This window comes from Papio anubis, chromosome 13 (genome assembly GCF_008728515.1).
Source record: "Papio anubis isolate 15944 chromosome 13, Panubis1.0, whole genome shotgun sequence".
Taxonomy (NCBI): domain Eukaryota; kingdom Metazoa; phylum Chordata; class Mammalia; order Primates; family Cercopithecidae; genus Papio; species Papio anubis.
Window position 1 is genome coordinate 20,207,410 of NC_044988.1, and position 20,546 is coordinate 20,227,955.

Sequence of the window (20,546 nt, forward strand, 5' to 3'; positions counted from 1 at the left end):
TTACCCACAAAGGGAAGCCCATCAGACTAATAGCAGATCTCTCGGCAGAAACTCTCCAAGCCAGAAGAGAGTGGGGGCCAATATTCAACATTCTTAAAGAATTTTCAACCCAGAATTTCACATCCAGTCAAACTAAGTTTCATAAGTGAAAGAGAAATAAAACCTTATACGGACAAGCAAATGCTTCAATATTTTGACACCACCAGGCCTGCCCTACAAGAGATCCTGAAGGAAGCACTAAACATGGAAAGGAACAACAGGTACCAGCCATTGCAAAAACATGTCAAAATGTAAAGTCCATCGATGCTAGGAAGAAACTCAATCAACTAGCGAGCAAAATAACCAGCTAACATCATAATGACAGGATCAAGTTCACACATAACAATATTAACCTTAAATGTAAATGGACTAAATGGTCCAATTGAAAGACACAGACTGGCAAATTGGATAAAGAGTCAAGACACATCAGTTTGCTGTATTCAGGAGACCCATCTCACATGCAGAGACACACATAGGCTCAAAATAAAGGGATGGAGGAAGATCTACCAAGCAAATGGAAAGCAAAAAAAAGCAGTGGTTGCAATCCTAGTCTCTGATAAAACGGACTTTAAACCATCAAAGATCAAAAGAGACAAAGAAGGCCATTACATAATGGTAAAGGGATCAATTCATCAGGAAGAGCTAACTATCCTAAATATATATGCACCCAATACAGGAGCACCCAGATTCATAAAGCAAGTCCTTAGAGACTTACAAAGAGACTTAGACTCCCATACAATAATAATGGGAGACTTTAACACCCCATTGTCAACATGAGACAGATCAATGAGACATAAAGTCAACAAGGATATCCAGGAATTGAACTCAACTCTGCACCAAGTGGACTAATAGACATCTACAGAACTCTCCACCCCAAATCAACAGAATATACATTCTTCTCAGCACCACATCACACTTATCCCAAAGTTACTGAGGAGTAAAGCACTCCTCAGCAAATGTAAAAGAACAGAAATTATAACAAACTCTCTCAGACCACAGTGCAATCAAACTAGAACTCAGGACTAAGAAACTCAATCAAAACCGCTCAACTACATGGAAACTGAACAACCAGCTCCTGAATGACTACTGGGTACATAATGAAACGAAGGCAGAAATAAAGATGTTCTTTGGAATCCATGAGAACAAAGATATAACATACCAGAATCTCTGAGACACATTTAAAGCAGCGTGTAGAGGGAAATTTATAGCACTAAATGTCCACAAGAGAAAACTGGAAAGATCTAAAATTGACAGCCTAACATCACAATTAAAAGAACTAGAGAAGAAAGAGCAAACACATTCAAAAGCTAGCAGAAGGCAAGAAATAACTAAGATCAGAGCAGAACTGAAGGAGATAGACACACAAAAAACCTTCCAAAAAAATCAATGAATCCAGGAGCTGGTTTTTTGAAAAGATCAACAAAATTGATAGACCACTAGCAAGACTAATAAAGAAGAAAAGAGAGAAGAAACAAATAGACGCAATAAAAATGATAAAGGGGATATCACCACCGACCCCACAGAAATACAAACTACCATCAGAGAATACTATAAACACCTCTACGCAAATAAACTAGAAAACCTAGAAGAAATGGATAATTTCCTGGACACATACACTCTCCCAAGACTAAACCAGGAAGAAGCTGAATCCCTGAATAGACCAATAGCAGGCTCTGAAATTGAGGCAATAATTAATAGCCTACCAACCAAAGAAAGTCCAAGACCAGACAGATTCACAGCCAAATTCTACCAGAGGTACAAGGAGTTGGTACCATTCCTTCTGAAACTATTCCAATCAATAGAAAAAGAGGAAATCCTCCCTAACTCATTTTACGAGGCCAATGTCATCCTGATACCAAAGCCTGGCAGAGATACAATAAAAAAAGAGAATTTTAGACCAATATCCCTGATGAACATTGATGCAAAAATCCTCAATAAAATACTGGCAAACCGAATCCAGCAGCACATCAAAAAGCTTATCCACCATGATCAAGTGGGCTTCATTCCTGGGATGCAAGGCTGGTTCAACATATACACAAATCAATAAATGTAATCCAGCATATAAACAGAACCAAAGACAAAAACCACATGATTATCTCAATAGATGCAGAAAAGGCCTTTGACAAAATTCAACAGCCCTTCATGCTAAAAACTCTCCATAAATTCGGTATTGATAGAACGTATCTCAAAATAATGAGAGTTATTTATGACAAACCCACAGCCAATATTATACTGAATGGGCAAAAACTGGAAGCATTTCCTTTGAAAACTGGCACAAGATAGGGATGCCCTCTCTCACCACTCCTATTCAACACAGTGTTGGAAGTTCTGGCTAGGGCAATAAGGCAAGAGAAAGAAATAAAGGGTATTCAGTTAGGAAAAGAAGAAGTCAAATTGTCCCTGTTTGCAGATGACACAATTGTATATTTAGAAAACCCCATTGTCTCAGCCCAAAATCTCCTTAAGCTGATAAGCAACTTCAGCAAAGTCTCAGGATACAAAATCAATGTGCAAAAATCACAAGCATTCTTATACACCAGTAACAGACAAACAGAGAGCCAAATCATGAATGAACTCCCATTCACAATGGCTTCAAAGAGAATAAAATACCTAGGAATCCAACTTACAAGGGATGTAAAGGACCTCTTCAAGGAGAACTACAAACCACTGCTCAGTGAAATTAAAGAGGACACAAACAAATGGAAGAACATACCATGCTCATGGATAGGAAGAATCAATATTGTGAAAATGGCCATACTGCCCAAGGTAATTTATAGATTCAATGCCATTCCCATTAAGCTACCAATGACTTTCTTCACAGAATTGGAAAAAAACTGCTTTAAAGTTCATATGGAACCAAAAAAGAGCCTGCACTGCCAAGACAATCCCTAAGCCAAAAGAGCAAAGCTGGAGGCATCACATTACCTGACTTCAAACTATACTACAAGGCTACAGTAACCAAAACAGCATGGTACTGGTACCAAAACAGAGATACAGACCAATGGAGCAGAACAGAGCCCTCAGAAATAATACCACACATCTACAGCCATCTGATCTTTGACAAACCTGACAAAAGCAAGAAATGGGGAAAGGATTCCCTATTTAATAAATGGTGCTGGGAAAATTGGCTAGCCATAGGTAGAAAGCTGAAACTGGATCCTTTCCTTACTCCTTACACGAAAATTAATTCAAGATGGATTAGAGACTTAAATGTTAGACCTAAAACCATAAAAACCCTAGAAGAAAACCTAGGTAATACCATTCAGGACATAGGCATGGGCAAGGACTTCATGTCTAAAACACCAAAAGCAACAGCAACAAAAGCCAAAATTCACAAATGGGATCTAATTAAACTAAAGAGCTTCTGCACAGCTAAAGAAACTACTATCAGAGTGAACAGGCAACCTACAGAATGGGAGAAAATTTTTGCAATCTACTCATCTGACAAAGGGCTAATACCCAGAACCTATAAAGAACTCAATCAAATTTACAAGAAAACAACAAACAACCCCATCAAAAAGTGGGCAAAGGATATGAACAGACACTTCTCAAAAGAAGACATTCATATAGCCAACAGACACATGAAAAAATGCTCATCATCACTCACCATCAGAGAAATGCAAATCAAAACCACAATGAGATACCATCTCACACCTGTTAGAATGGCAATCATTAATAAATCAGGAAACAACAGGTGCTGGAGAGGATATGGAGAAATAGGAACACTTTTACACTGTTAGTGGGACTGTAAACTAGTTCAACCATTGTGGAAAACAGTGTGGCAATTCCTCAAGGATCTAGAACTAGAAATACCATTTGATCCAGCCATCCCATTACTGGGTATATACCCAAAGGATTATCAGTCATGCTGCTATAAAGACACATGCACACATATGTTTATCGCGGCACTACTCACAATAGCAAAGACTTGGAATCAACCCAAATATCCATCAGTGACAGACTGGATTAAGAAAATGTGGCACACATACACCATGGAATACTATGCAGCCATAAAAAAGGATGAGTTCATGTCCTTTGTAGGGACATGGATGCAGCTGGAAACCATCATTCTTAGCAAACTATCGCAAGAACAGAAAACCAAATACCGCATGTTCTCACTCATAGGTGGGAATTGAACAATGAGATCACTTGGACACAGGAAGAGGAACATCACACACCGGGGCCTATTGTGGGGAGGGGGAAGGGAGGAGGGATAGCATTAGTAGATATACCTAATGTAAATGATGAGTTAATGGGTGCAGCACACCAACATGGCTCATGTATACATATGTAACAAACCTGCACGTTGTGCACATGTACCCTAGAACTTAAAGTATAATAATAATAAAAAAAAGGAACTACAAAGAGAAGAGCAAATTAAACCCAAAGCTCACAGTATGAATAAAATAATACATATCAGAGTGGAGACAAATTAAATAGATAAAACAAAAACATCAGAGAGAATGAAAAAAATCAAAGTTGCCACTTTGAAAAGGACAACATACTTAACAAACCTTTACCTAAAATAGGACAAAAAAAACACTAAAGATGCAAATATCTATAACTAGAAATGAAAGTGGAGGCATTATGACACACCATAGAAGAATAAAAAGTACTACAAACAAATACTGCAAAAAAATAGTACCAGCAAAACAAAGAAATGAACAAATTCCTAGAAATATACAAATTACAAAAACTGCCTTAAGAAGAAATAGAAAATCAGATAACTAATAGGAAGTAAAACCTTTCTATAACCTTAAAAACCTATAGTAAAATTACTGTAACTTACAGATCCTACTTATAAACCTATAAACTATCAGTAAAACTTTACAATAAACTTTAGTATAGTAAAACTTACTATAACCTTTTAAACTTACTTATAGTAAAACCTATAACTAGTTTGCAGTAAATCAGTAATCAAAAACTCTCAAGAAAGAAGAATTCAGCTGACACGGTTTGGCTGTGTCCCCACCCAAATCTCATCTTGAATTTTAGCTCCCATAATTTCCCCATGTCGTGGGAGAGATCTGATGGGAGGCAACTGAATCAAGAGGGTAGGTCTTTCCGGTGCTGTTCTCATGATAGTGAATAAGTCTCACGAGGTGTGATGGTTTTATAAAGGGAGCTCCCCTGCACAAGCTCTCTTGCCTGCCTCCATGTGAGACATGACTTTGCTCCTCATTTGCCTTCTGCCATGACTGTGAGGCTGCCCCAGCGATACCGAACTATGAGTCAATTAAACCTCTCTCCTTTATAAATTACCAGTCTCAGGTATCTCTTTATTAGGAGCATGAAACAGACTAATACAAGGATAAAATGGCTTCATTTTGTGAAGTGAATTCTACAAAATATTTAAAGATTAATAACAATCCTTCTGAAATTCTTCATAAAAACAGAAAAAGCATCTATTTAGCATTTATTTAAATGGAAAGATATCCTATGTTCACAGAAGACTTAATATTGTTATTATGGCAAGACTACCAAAAGCAATCTACATACTGAATGCAATCGCTATCAAATTTCAAAGAGATACTTTTCAGAAATGGAAAAGTGAATCCTCAAATTCATAAGCTCTTGCAAGCAACCCTTAAACAGCTAAAACATTCTTGAAAGAGTAGAACAAAATAAGGAAGACACTTCCCAATTTCAAAACTTACTAAAAATCTGCAGTCATCAAAACAGTACAATATTGGTATAATAATAATCACAGTGAAAGTCTAGAATAAAAATGAGATAGAATTGAAGTCCAAAAATAAAGTCATACATCTATGGCTAATTGATTTTCAACAATGGTACCAGGAGTGTTCATTGAGGAAAGAACAGTGTCTTCAACAAGTGTGAGGGGACACCGGGATATCCACATGCAAATTAAATGAGTTGTACCGATGCCTTATGCTATTTACAAAAATTAACTCGACACAGGTCATAAACTTATATGTAAGAGACAGAAGTATAAAACTCTTAGAAGAAAATATTGGAGTAGACTTTCACAACCTTGGCTTAGGTGAACCTTCTGAGATAAGACATTAAAAGTGTGAACAACAAAATATAAAACCAGATAAAGTGAGCTTCAAAAGTAAAAACTTTTGTACATCAAAGAACAGTGTCAATGAAGTGAAACAACAAAATAAAGAATAGAAGGAAATATTTGCAATCATGTACCTGGTGAAAGGTTAGTATCCAGAATACAAAAGAATTCTTACAACTCAACAACAAATGAAAAATATTTAAAAATAGACCCAATGAACTTACATTAAGGGCCAATATCCACATGAAAAGATGCTCAACATCATTAGTCATTAAAGAAATTCAAATCAAAACCACAATATGATACTATACTTAACACCCATAAGGATGGCTACACTTTAAAATAAAAATTAAAAAAAACAAAAAAACCAGAAAATAACAAGTGTTGGAATGCTTTGGAAAACTATGAATCCATGTATATTGCTGGTGGGATTGTAAAATGATGCAGACCACACCTAACTCACATCTAACATCATAATGGTAAAAGGATGAACACTTCCTTCTAAGAACAGAAACAAGAAGAGAAGCCCACTCTCATCATTTCTATTTAAAATACTACTGGAGGTTCTAGCCAGGGCAATTAGGCAAGAAAATAAAAGAAAGGGCATCCACACTGGAATGGAAGAAGTAAAACTATATTTGCAGATTATACGATCATGTATATAAAAAATCCTAAGGAATCAACTAAAAAAAACTCGTGGAACTAATGAAATAAGTTCATCAAGGTTGCAGGGTACAAGTGCAGTATACAAAACTCAATTGTATGTCTATACACATACAATAATCCAAAATGAAATTAAGGAAACAATTCTTTTATAATACTATCAAAAACAATAAAATACTTGCAAATAAATTTAACATAAGAGGTGTACTGTATCTGAAAACTACAAAACATTGTTCAAATTTTTAAAATATCTAAATAAATGAAAAGACATCCAATGGGCATGGATTGGAAGACTTAATATTGTTTAGATGAGTAGTTGAACAATTTGTGCTGAATAATTTGTTCAGTACACCCAAAATTGATCCACAAAATTCAATGCAATCTTTATCAAATCTAAGCTTATATTTTTGCAGAAATGGACAACAATCTTAAAATTTATACAGAAGTTTAAGGAAATCAGGACAGCTAAAACAAAAAATACTGGAAGAGTCATACTTCCTGGTTACAAGTTCTACTATAAAGCCACCATAATTAAGACAGCAGGGTACCGACATAAGGCTAGACATATAGATCAATGGGATTAGAATTAAGAATCTAGAAATAAATCCTTACATTTATGATCAACTCATAAATTTTGACAAGGCTGCCAAGATCATTCAATGGGGAAAGAATAGCTTTTTCAACAAATGGTGCTAGGACAACTGAATAATCTCACGAAAAAGAATGAAGCTGAACCTCCCCCCCCCCCACCTCACACCATCCAATAACATTAACTCAAAATGGATCATAACCCTACATTTGAGAGGAAATAGTATAAAATTCTTACAAGAATATATAGGAGTATATATTTGTACCACTAGAGTAGGCAAAGATTTCTGAGGTATAATGAAAAGCATGTGTAAAAAAAGAAAATATAAATTTGACTTCACCATTAAGAAAAATAAAAAGAAAACAGTGGGAGAAAATAACTGAAAATTGTTTATCTAATAAGAGATTTGTATCAAGAATATATAAAGAACTCTTGCAACTCAAAAATAAAAAGACAACCCAATATAAAATAGGAAAATAAATTTAATAGACATTTCTCCAAAGAAGACATGCACATAACGTGGCCAATAAGCACACACACAAAAAAAGCTCAAAATCCTTAGCCATCAGGAAAAAGGAAATCAAAACCACAGTGAGATACCATTTCATGCTGTAATCAAAAGAACAGATAATAACAAATACTGATGAAGATATGAAGAAATTGGAAACATCATACACTGTTCATGGAAATGTAAAATGGTGAGGCTGCTTTAGGAAACAGTCTGGAAGTTCCTCAAAAGGTTAAATAGAATTAGCATATGAGACAGCAATTCCACCCCAGGTATACACCCAAGAAATTTAAAACCCACCTCCAAAGAAAATATTACTCATGAGTATTCGTAGCTGCAATACTCAGAATAGCCAAAAAGGAACAATCTAAATATCCTCAACAGTTAAATCGATAAACACAATGTGACATATCCATAATAGAGATTATTAGGCAACAAAAACAATGTACTAATTCATGCTACAACAGGATGAACCTTGAAAATGTCACGCTAAGTGAAAAAAGCCAAACAGAAAAGACCACATATGTATGACTACATTCATATGAATTGTCCAAAATGGACAAATCCTGTCAAATAGAAAGTAAATTAGTTGTTGCCAGGGGCTGGGTAAGGGGGCACTTGGGAGTGACTGCTAATGGTTACAGGGTTTCTTTGGGAGTTGTTAAAATATTCTGGAATGAGCCAGGCTCGCACCTGTAATTCCAGCACTTCAAGAGGCTGAGGCTGGTGAACTACTTTGAGCCAACAAGCTCTAGACCAGCCTGGACAACATGGTGAAACCCCATCTCTACAAAAATTCCAAAAATTAGCAAGGTGTTGGTGGCTCACGCCTGTAGTCACGGCTACTCAGGAGGCTGAAGCTGGAGATTAGCCTGAGCCCAGGAAGCAGAGATTGCAGTGAGCCAAGATCCTGACACCATACTCCAGCCTGGGCAACACAGTGAAACCCTGTCTCAAAAAAAATAAATAAAGTTCTGGAATTAGACAGTAGTTGATATGGCTTGGCTCTGTGTCCCCACCCAAATCTCACCTTGAATTATACTCCTATAATTCCCATGTGTTGTGGGAGGGACCTGGTGGGAGGTAATCTGAATCATGGGGGTGGCTTCCCCATACTGTTGTCATGGTAGTGAATAAGTCTCATGAGATCTGATGGTTTCAGCAGGGGTTTCCGCTTTTGCATCTTCCTCATTTTCTCTTGCCGCCACCATGGAAGAGGCCTCCCGCCATGATTCTGAGGCCTCCCCAGCCATGTGGAGCTATTGGCCCAATTAAACCTCTTTTTCTTCCCAGTCTTGGGTATGTCTTCATTAGCAGCATGAAAATGGACTAATACAGTGGTGGTGGTTGTGCAACTTTGTGAATATACCAATGTGAAATTACTATATAATACAGTTGTGAAAAATCAACGAATCATATGCCTTAAATGAATTGCAGGGTATGTGAATTACATCTCAAAGCTATTTAAAAAAAATAAAACTAAACACTCTCAGATAAAAACCACATTGTTAATACTGTTTCTTTTTGTGGGATGTAGTTGCTGATCATTTTTGTATTATTCTTTAATGCCCTGTGTTTCACTGGAATGTGGTTTTCTACTGAACGTGTATTATTTTAACAATTAAAAAAAACCCCTAAGTTTCCTGAAACCACAAAAGGATATATTAAACTATAGTGCTCTTTACAAAAGACTAGGATTGTGACCTAATGTCTAAGAACACAGTGAAGTTTTTTGATATATGATAAAAGAAAATAAATTAATACTTACTTTACTGCTTGCGCTCCTGGTCTTTGCACAATTAAGGTGCTAAATTCTTCTATTACAATATCTATCAGCTCAGGTTTTTGATGATTTTCTCTTAGAACAACAGACATACTTTTCAAGTGGACAAAAAACTTCAAGGCTTCAAACTAAGGTATATTCAGAAGAATAAAATGAAAACATATACATATATATATATATAAAAACACAACAAATAATCTTACTCTTATAGTACATTCATTTCAAAAACCACCAAATATTTTAAGAACATTTTATCTCTTCAAGAATCATCAAAATAACACCAAAAGAAGAGACAATATTTATCCCTACCTTAGAAATGAAAATAAATGCAATTATAGACCCAGAAAAAAGATCACAGAACAAGTCAGTAACATATATTTTCGAAAGGATTAAAAATAGATATATGTAACATTAAATTCCAAAGCATAAGGTCAGGCGCAGTGGTTCACGCCTATAATCCCAGCATTTTGGGAAGTCGAGGCAGGCGGATTGCTTGAGCTCAGAAGCTGAAAACCAGCCTGAGTAACATGGCAAAACCCTCTCTCTATCAAAAAAAAAATTAGCCAGCATGATGGCGCATGCCTGTGACTCCAGCTATTCAAGAGGCTGAGGTGGGAGGATTGCTTGAGGCCAGGTTAAGGCTGGCAGCAGAGATCACACCACTGCAGTCCAGCCTGGGCAACAGAGTGACACCATCTCTAAATAAATAAATAAATTCTAAGGTATAAGGCAAGAAAACATCTTACTGTTTTTGGCAAAGTTGGATCAACTGCTGTTTCACTATAGCCAATTGCTTCATAGAGTAAAGCTTTTTCTTCAGGTGTCAACATTTCTTCAAGAACTACAAATTATAAAGAAGTGCTTTATGTTCTTAAATAAAAACAATAAAATTAACACAATTTATCTGCCTTTAATAAACAGCATGTGAAATTTACTTTAAACACTGAATGTTTGAATGGGGCTGGCAATTTTACAAGTAATTATCCAAAATATAAACCACTAAATATGTAAGTTTAGCAACATTAATTTATGATATTTCTATTAAGCAAGAGCTCAAAAATGGCTAACTATATTAGACAATTAATAGCACTGTGCTAATCAACACATTTAGTATAAAAAGTAGGTAGTATTAATATTGTAATTTCCTCCCACGTTATAGATGATAAAACTGAGGTTTAGTGCACTTAAATAACGTGCCAGAGACACACTGCTAATAAGTGATAGATCTAAAACATGTACCTAAGTCTCTAAACCTCCAAAGCTATACTCTTAAGCTGTTAGTTAAAAATCAAAAATCTTTCCAAGAAACAACTTTAATAAAAATTTACAATGGAGACCACTTTGGAATTTTTATTTATTTATTACTGTGCTATATGCATTCACTAAATCTCTGGGCATAAAGCTCTTCTGTAAGCACTAGTAAGATTTTTTAAATTATTTTTTATTTTTAAACTAACATACATTTTCAATGTTTTAATAGTTTTATTTGTAATAACTGTATATATAATTACATAAATATACTTCAATGTCTATTTACTTTAATTAGGCAAAAATGGCAAAACTTTATTTTGACACCCAGTGATTATGCTGTAAAATGAAATAGACATACTTCCAGGTTTAACATCTGGTTGTTGTTCATTAGTATTTTGTTCTGACCAAGACCATAGCCAGCTAAACCACCCTTTATTATCCTCTGGATCTTTTACTCCTTCTTTGTAAATTTTGTATCCAGCTTTCTTTACCTAAAATGAACAAATTTTCAAATAAATGACATATTATCCTTTAGCAAGTGAAAAAATATAAGCAAGACATTCTGAGAACTTATCTTCTTGAGCAAAATGAATGTAAACAATATACACATTAACAACAGAACACAGTAACTGCAACATTAGTCAAACATAAGAATTTAGGAGTACCACATAGTTTTTCCACCATCCTATAAGAAATGATGATTGAAAAAAAATAAATTGGCTTTTAACCTTCATAACTGAATATTCGAAAAGCCCAATTATTTAGAAAGACTTTTTCCCATAGAAAGCTGTCTGATTTAAATGGATGTGCCAAAAAATATTAAATAATTTTCTTACAATACTAAAAATCAAACTGAACCATTTTTTGGAAACAGTATGTTACAGTACAAGATTAATAATATCACATCTGTCATATCTATATGGAATTTAAAATTATTTTTACTAATTGAAAAGCCAAGAATTACCTCAACTTCTGCCTGCTGTCTAGCTATAGTTATATTAAGGACATCCAAGGTTTTTTCCAACTCCTGAAAAATATAAACAAAAATGTGTTAACTTTACAAAAATAACTTTACATAAATAACTTAATAAGCACATAATCTATCAAACTGCTGCACTAAAGAAAAGATATAATAGGAAGCAAACAACAGAACACTCATCAATATAATACATATGTTAAATTCTTGGAAGCAATGCTTGAACACATATCAGCATGGAAATTAGTAAATTAGAGAGTAATATTTTGAAAAATGAAATCATACATATCATGCATAAAAGAGTTCCAAACTCTTCAAGTAATAAACACATATTAAAATATGTACATGCATTGTTTAAAATGATTTTATTTGGGTTTAAACTACAGATAAGGGTAAACATATTAGCGACATTTTCAACTAAAAATATAATTACAAGGCCAAGCACAGTGGCTCATGCCTGTATTCCCAACACTCTGGGAGGCTGAGGCAGGCGAATCACTTGAACCCAGGAGTTCCAGACCAGCCTGGGCAACATGGCAAAACCTCTACAAAACATATAAAAATTAGCTAAACATGGTGGCACATGCCTGTAGTCCCAGCTACGTAGGAGGCTGAGATGAGAGGACAGCTTAAGTCTGAGGGGTCATGGTGCCACTGCACTCCAACCTGGGTGACAAAGTGAGACCCTGTCCCAAAAAAAACTACACATAGATATATAATCATAAATCCTTCATATTACGTGTACAGCCTGTATGTTATCATTAAGATACAGGCATACCTCAGAGATATTGCAGATTCAGTTCCAGACCACCACAGTAAGGCAAGAGTCAGACAAATGTTTTGGTTTTCCAGTGCATATAAAAGTTATGTTCGGCTGGGAGCAGTGGCTCAAGCCTGTAATCCCAGCACTTTGGGAGGCCGAGACGGGTGGATCACGAGGTCAGGAGATCAAGACCATCCTGGCTAACACGGTGAAACCCCGTCTCTATTAAAAAATACAAAAATCTAGCCGGGCGAAGTGACGGGCGCCTGTAGTCCCAGCTACGCGGGAGGCTGAGGCAGGAGAATGGAGTAAACCCGGGAGGCGGAGCTTGCAGTGAGCTGAGATCCAGCCACTGCACTCCAGCCTGGGCGACCGAGTGAGACTCCGTCTCAAAAAAAAAAAAAAGTTATGTTCATACTACATTGTAATCTATTAAGGGTACAATGGCATTGTCTTAAGAAAAAATAAATACCTTAATTTTAAAATACTTTAAAAATTTATTGCTAAATTTTTATTGCTAAAAAATGCTAACAATCATCTGAGCCATCAATAAGTTGTAATCTTTTGCTGGTGGAGGATCTTGCCTCAATGTTGATAGCTGCTGACTCATCAGGGTGGTGACTGCTGAAGGTTGGGGTGGCTATTACAATTTCTTAACCGAAGTTTGCCCCATCAATTGACTCTTCACAAATGATTTCTCTGTAGCGTACAATGCTGTTTGATAGCATTTTACTTACAGAATTTCCTTCAAAATTGAAGTCAATCCTCTCAAACCACACCGCTGCTTTACCAACTAATTTTCTGTAAATTTCTAATTGTCATTTCAACAATGTTCTCATCTTCACCAGGAGTATATTTCATCTCAAGAAACCACTTTATTTGTTCTTCTATAAGAAGCAACTCCTCATTGGTTAAAGTTTTATCATGAGTTTGTAGCAATTTAGTCATATCTTTAGGCTCCACTTCTAGTTCTCTTGGTATTTCCACCACATCTGCGTGACTTTCTCCACTGAAATCTTGAGCCTCTCAAGGTCTTCCATGAGGTTTGGAATCAACTTCCAAACACCTGTCAATGTTCATATTTTGACCTCCACCCATGATTCACAAATATTCTTAATGGCATATAGAATGGCAAATCCTTTCCAGAAGGTTTTCAATTTACTTTGCCCAGATCCATCAGAGGAATAACTACCTATTTCATAAGGCAGCTATCACCTTACAAAATGTACTTCTTAAATAATAAGACTTGAAAATTAAAATTACTCTTCAATCCATTGGTGGCAGAACAGATGTAGTGTTAGCAGGCATGAAAACAACATTCATCTCCTTGTATTTCTCTATCAGAGGTTTGGTGACTAGGTGCATTGTCTATTAGCAATAACATTTTGAAAATATTTTTTACGGAGCAGTAGGCCTGAGCTTAGGTTTAAAATGTTGTAAACAGATATGGTGTCATCCAGGCTTTGCTGTTCCTTGTATAGAGCATAGGCAGAACAGAGTTAGCATATTCTTAAGGGCCCTAGGATTTTCAGAATGGCAAAGAAGCACTGGCTTCAACCTGAAGTCACTAGCTACATCAGCACCTAGCAAGGGAGTCAGCCTGTCCTTTGAAGCTTTGAGGCCAGGCATTAACTTATTCACTCATGGTATGAGAGTTCAGATGGCATCCTCTCCCAGGAAAAGGCTGTTTCATCTATACTGAAAATCTGTTTAATACAGCCACCTTCATCAACGATCTTAGCTAGATCTTCAGGATCACTTGCTGCAGCTTCTCCATCAGCACTTTCTTCTTCACTTTACACTTTTATGTTATAGAGACAGCTTCTTCCCTTAAACTTCAGGAACCAATCTCTGCTATCTTCAAACTTTTCTTCTGCAGCTTCCTCACCTCTCTCAGTCTTTATGGTATTGAAGAGAATATGTTTAGGGCCTTGCACTGGATAAGGCTTAGAGGAATGCTGTAGCTGATTTCATCTATCTAGACCACTAAAATATTCTCCACGTCAGTAAACAGGCTGTGTCACTTTCTTATCATTCATGTGTTCCCTGGAACAGCACTTTCAATTTTCTTCAGGACTCAGCTAACCATTGGGCACAAGCAGCCTAGCTTTTGGCCTGTCTCTGCTTTCAGCATGCCTTCCTCACTAAGCTTAATAATTTCCAGCTTTCAATTTAAAGTGAGAGATGTATGATTCTTCCTTATATTTGAACACTTAGAGTCCTTTGTAGGGTTATTAATCGGCCTAATTTCACTATTTTATCTCAGGGAATAAGGAGGCCCAAGGAGAGGGAGTCAGGAAAACAGCCAGTCAGTAGAACAGTCAGAACACGCACAACATTTATTAAGTTTGCTGTGTTAGAATAAAAACTTCAGCAGAATTAAATTTAAGAGTTTAATTGAACAATGAACAATTCACAAAGTGGGCAGCCTCCAGAGCCAGAAGAGGCTTAGAGACTCTGGTGTAGCCACGCAATGGAAGAAGATTTATGGACAGAAAAAGGAAAGTGACATAGAGAAAATGGAAGCAACGTACAGAAACAGCTGGTTTGGTTATAGCTTAGTGTTCACCTTATTTGAACACGGTTTGAACAACTGGCCACATGTGATTGGCCAAAACTTGGTGATTGGCACAAGAGTAGACTAGAGTCTGTTTACACTTCCATTTAAGCTACAGTTCATGGCGTACAGAGAAACCTTTTGGCTGAACTTAAAATATGTAGGGATGCAGCTTTAGTCTAAACTTAACTTAACGGCTGTCTTATATGAATGCAGTTTGTGGCACCTGAAAACAGTTACAACAGTAACAGCAAAGATCACTGATCACAGATCATCATAACAGATATAATAATAATGAAAGAGTTTGAAATATTTTGAGAATTACCAAAATGTGACACACAGACATGAATAAATGCTATTGGAAAAATGGCGCTGACAGATTTGCTAGACACGGGGTTGCCACAAACCTTCAATTTGTAAAAAACACAATTTGTACAAAAGCAAAGCACAATAAAGCAAAGTATGCCCATATTTCAAGTAGACCCAGACACACTTAAAACTTGTTTTTAATACTTAACACTTTTCATAGTTGTCATAGCTATTGAAATAAGCTGAAATTAGCTAAATCTTTCATCATAGCTATCTTTACATACCCATAATTACTTTCGAGAATTTCATGCTCAAACTATTTTTCCCCCAAGAGAAGTAACTACAACCTATTATTATTTCAGAATAACTTATTCAGGGTTCTCCTATCCAGACTTGGAGGATTCAGGTTACGATTCAAGACTAAGAAAACCTGAACCCATCCCCCAAAAGACTCTAAGCCCAGGCATTCCTAATAGCCCTAGGTCTTCAGAAAGTCTCCCGCATTGAAAATAAAAGTAAAACTCAATCTAATCTATGATTTAGAAATTCATTCTGGATTCAGAATGTTTATATTAACTTCAAGAGACTAACTTCCCTTAATCTCTGTAAGCTATAGTTCACCAACTTGTAAGAGTCCCTCTTGAAACATGTCATAATGCTAAGACAAGATTAATACAAAAATAGTATCTCAAGATAGATAATTAAATGTAAAATTACTGGTAGAGACTAGAAATACCACAAAAATTAAGAGAAAAAGGGCTCTGTATAAGCAGAAAATTCAGAGATGTTCATGCAAGCACTAAGACTTAAGTAGAACTTCAGGGATGAGCAGAATTGAGTGGGTAGAGAGACAAAGGCAGGTAGCATTTATGAGCACAGGTGTGGCTATAAGAATGAGCATTAAATATACAGAGGACAGGAAACATTAAATTAGTGCATAGTCAGATGGTAACATAGGGGAAAATGCAGTGGTGACACATAAAAGGCTTTGAAACCAACATAGAGAAGTTAGAATCAATGTAGCAAACACTATTTAGACTTTTGAGGTTAAAAATGACATAATCAATAGAGGTTTCAAGTTACTATTTGCATGAACCCAAATTCCTTCAGCTTGAGAATAATCTCAAATTTCAAAAGCTCACAGGAGAATGTCAACAAATCTTGTATTATCCAGCTGAAGTTCAAAACAGAAGTACAAAAAAGTCTAAGTAAAAGAGATGAAAAGGTCAATAAAAATTGGAGTGAAAGGTAGAGAGTATTAGTCACTGAAGACCAATAAGGAGTTATGTAGTACAAAACATTCAATAATTTATTTTTAAATGCTAACCTCCAAAGACACGAGAAGTTCACCAGGTGGCTTCTTACTTGTTAACTTTTTTTTATACAGTTCTTTATACTGCTTCATTTTCCCCCTATGTTTTCTAATATGCTTCCATGACCACATCCGTAACCTGGGGCAAACATTTACTTCAAGAACACCATGTATAGCATAAGCCCACCTAGTTAAAAAAAGAAAAACATTTAACACCCTCAAATCAACAGTATGAAATATAACTAACATTGCTTCTACTCTAACAACATACATAACTATAATACAAAGATTAGGAAAATGATATATTATCTGAGTACTTCCTTTTTATCCAACCCTGTTTGCATCAATAATCCATTCAATATTAATCTTTCCTCTTTCTTAAGTGAAAATAAGCAAAATCATTCCATTTTGTTAATATGGTTCTACACAAGAACTATTAAGGCATTAATTGGCAAATAACATTTAGTCATCTGAATAATAACTGAAATAGTCAACTGAAAGAGTAATTGTAACTTCTAGAAACTAGGGAATAGCTTAAAAACTGGAATAACAAGACTTTTAAGTTTTAAAATGGGATTATCTTGCATAGACTCCATAACATTTTTAGGTTTTAAAATACAGGTTTAATAATATTGGTTCAGTGTATCTGATAGGGAAGTTGAGGTCGGGGTTGGGGAGAGACAATGCAAGAAAACAAACCAGGATTTGTTTTTGTAATAGTTCTAAATATACTGACCCATCTATAGTAAATGAAAACTATGGTACTTGAGTATCTCAAGTTATAAACTGTGTTAGGAAGAATCCCTTAAATCAGTTTCATCAACTCAATAAGCTAAAGTGGCTACATACATTTCTAGCTATAAATCAATTATGGTTTGTATCAGACCTTAAAAACGGTATATTTTAAAGATTACTCTTGAAGTCGAGAAATTTATCTGTATGTCGTATTTTTAAAATCTAAAAAAAAAAAAAAAAAAAAAAAAACTCAAGGCATTTTACCATTCTCTGGCATGGTGGTGAAGAGGCACATCAGGTCTGAACTTCCTATATGGCATATTTTGTGTCATCATATCAACTGATTCAAGAAGCTCCATAATACTGAAATACTAAAGAATGGAAAATTAAAGCTCTTAAATGTATCACATTTTTTTGTTCAATTGCTGAAGATAAAAGTTACATTACCGACTTTTTAGGGAAATGTTACCATATAACATCAAGAATTTTAGTGAAACATTTAAAATCTTAGTTTTGCTTTCATCAAACAATAATTCACAACTGAAAATTGTATTAAAGAAAATCACCTGTGGTTTATTAAATTCAATTGCTATGTTATGTAACTCAACATCCAAGTTTATTTTGGGGGCAGAAAAGTCAAAATCAGATCGGCGATTCATCACAAGTTTGGCATTAGCAGATATGGGACGAAATACTGAAAAACAATACAAATGGAAAAAAAATAAAACTGAGTTATATTTCCAAAGTCTCAAGACAATAAAGTGATGAAGTTGAAAACAGTGATTTCCATTTATTTTATACCCTTTCTACAATTCCCAGATGTTCACACTGCCATGGTTCAGTCAGATGAACTGTTCCTTAATTAGTGGAAAAGATTATTTATCTTTTTCCTACTTATAATTCACTGTCTTCCATAAATACAATAAAGGCAAATTGAACTCCCCTTCAAAACACCAATATGATACTTAAAAGCAGAAACATTTTAAGAAAAAAAATTCAATAAAATAGTTTTAATACAAGTACACAGTTTTATAGAATGAATGAACATTAGAAATGCTAAGAGGATTAACACTGGTTTCCATTATATAATTTCTGAATTTCTGATCAGTTTCTCTAGATCCATCTGTGTTCTTACTTTTAATTGGTAAAAGGAGAGAAATGAAAGGGAAAGTTGGCCCAGGATTACCTGCTTGGCTCAGTCCATAATCTAAGATAAATTCCTCTCAACTCTTTGTGTTTGGTGCCAAAAAGAATAAGAACCACTCAGAGGAAAACCAGTAATAGCAGAATCTAGACAAAGACCCATCATTAAATTATAAGCTAATTTGTATATAAAGATGACATATTCCTTTTATTTTAATCATCGATACGGACTAACATTTAATTTCTTAAACATTAAACGTTCAAGAATATGTTTGAATATAAACAAATGCTTAAAGATATTGTTCTTTCTTCTGTATTCCTTCTTACACTGAAAAAAAAAAAAAAGAACAGAAGAAATAAATAAATCTAGTGGCTGGTGATGGTGACAGATGCTACCCTGGACCTACAATTCATTGATCCTCCAACCTTTTTCTCTGCCCTACACCTCTGCTTCACATCCTCAGTCCATCCCCACGCTACTGAAGTTCCATCATCAGTTATTTTAATCATTCCTTTGCATAGACTCCTTAACCTCTCACTTCGTCAGTGTGGAGTAACCTGCTTAACTCCACAGTGCCCCTAAGGAGCTGAACACGGTCGGGGGTAAAAACATACTGCTGGGTCTCACTTTAATGTCATAAATCTCAAGTGCATCCTTAATGGTGCTGAGCAATCACACAACAGTCCTTGAGTCCAAGAATCATCCAAATCCATGCTATAGCCTATTTTTGTAGAGCCAGTGAGCCAAAAATGCTTCATACACTTCTAGAGTTGTTTAAAAGAAACAAAGAGGAATGTGTCAGGACCTGTATATGGCCTGCAAAATGTAAAATATTTAACTTACTATATGTCCCTTTCCCCTGCCCCCCCCCAAAAAGGCAATGTTCTCAAAGTATGGTTTGAACCCTATTCTACCTGAGTGGGTCTCAAACTTCAGTATTCATTAGAATCACCTGGAGAGATTATTAAAACATCAAACTGTACAATGGGAGAAAATAGCTGCAAACTATCCATCAATCATACAGGGGACTAATATCCAGAGTTTACAAGAAACTCAAACAGCAACAACAAAAAACTCAACTCCACTAAAAAGTGGGCAAGGGGCTGGGCGCGGTGGCTCATGCATGTAATCCCAGCACTTTGGGAGGCCAAGGTAGGCAGATCATGAGGTCAGGAGATCGAGACCATCCTGGCTAACATGGTGAAATTCCATCTCTATTAAAAGTACAAAAAAGTAGCTGGGCTTGGTGGTGGGCGCCTGTAGTCCCAGCTACTCGGGAGGCTGAGGCAGGAGAATGGCATGAACCCGGGAGGCGGAGCTTGCAGTGAACCAAGATTGCACCACTGCACTTCAGTCTGGGAGACAGAGCGAGACTCCATCTCAAAAACAAACAAACAAAAAAAGTTGGCAAAGAACATAAATAGACATTTTTCAAAAGAAGATATACAAATGGCCAACATGCATATGAAAAATTGCTCAACATCACTCATCATCCAAGAAATGAAAATTAAAACCACAATGTCTTTTTTATTAAAAAGACAAAAAAATGACAGATTTTGGTGAGGATGTGGAGAAAAGGGATTACTGTTGGTGGGAATGTAAATCAGTACAACCTCTGTGGAAAACAGTATGGATATTTCTCAAAGAACTAAAAACAGAACTACTATTCGATCCAGCAATTCCACTACTGGGTATCTACCCGAAAGAAAAGAAATCATTATATCCAAAAAAAAAAAGCGCTTATATGTTTACCACAGCACTATTCACAATAGCAAAGATATGGCAGCAACCAAAGTGTCCATCAACAGGTAACCAGACAAAGAAAATGTGGTACATAAACATCACAGAATACTTTTCAGCCAAAAAAAGAAGAAAATCACATTTTTTGC

At 35.7% G+C, this 20,546-nt stretch overlaps 1 protein-coding gene across 9 annotated transcripts in view; it reads right to left on the minus strand.

Annotated features, from left to right (window-relative positions):
- VPS13A (vacuolar protein sorting 13 homolog A) overlaps nucleotides 1-20,546 on the minus strand; it is a 256,982-nt gene that overhangs the window by 192,932 nt on the left and 43,504 nt on the right. For all 9 annotated transcript variants that reach the window (XR_001895953.3, XR_004177826.1, XM_017949941.3 and 6 more), the window contains exons 11-17: nucleotides 18,080-18,207; nucleotides 17,778-17,884; nucleotides 16,794-16,965; nucleotides 11,826-11,888; nucleotides 11,220-11,352; nucleotides 10,357-10,451; nucleotides 9,596-9,738 (exon numbers count right to left, since the gene is read on the minus strand). Coding sequence is in view for 7 of the 9 variants with exons in the window: in XM_017949941.3 (XP_017805430.2) it covers nucleotides 9,596-9,738; nucleotides 10,357-10,451; nucleotides 11,220-11,352; nucleotides 11,826-11,888; nucleotides 16,794-16,965; nucleotides 17,778-17,884; nucleotides 18,080-18,207 (841 nt within the window). In the remaining 2 variants the exon portion in view is untranslated. The remainder of the gene's footprint in view (nucleotides 1-9,595; nucleotides 9,739-10,356; nucleotides 10,452-11,219; nucleotides 11,353-11,825; nucleotides 11,889-16,793; nucleotides 16,966-17,777; nucleotides 17,885-18,079; nucleotides 18,208-20,546) is intronic.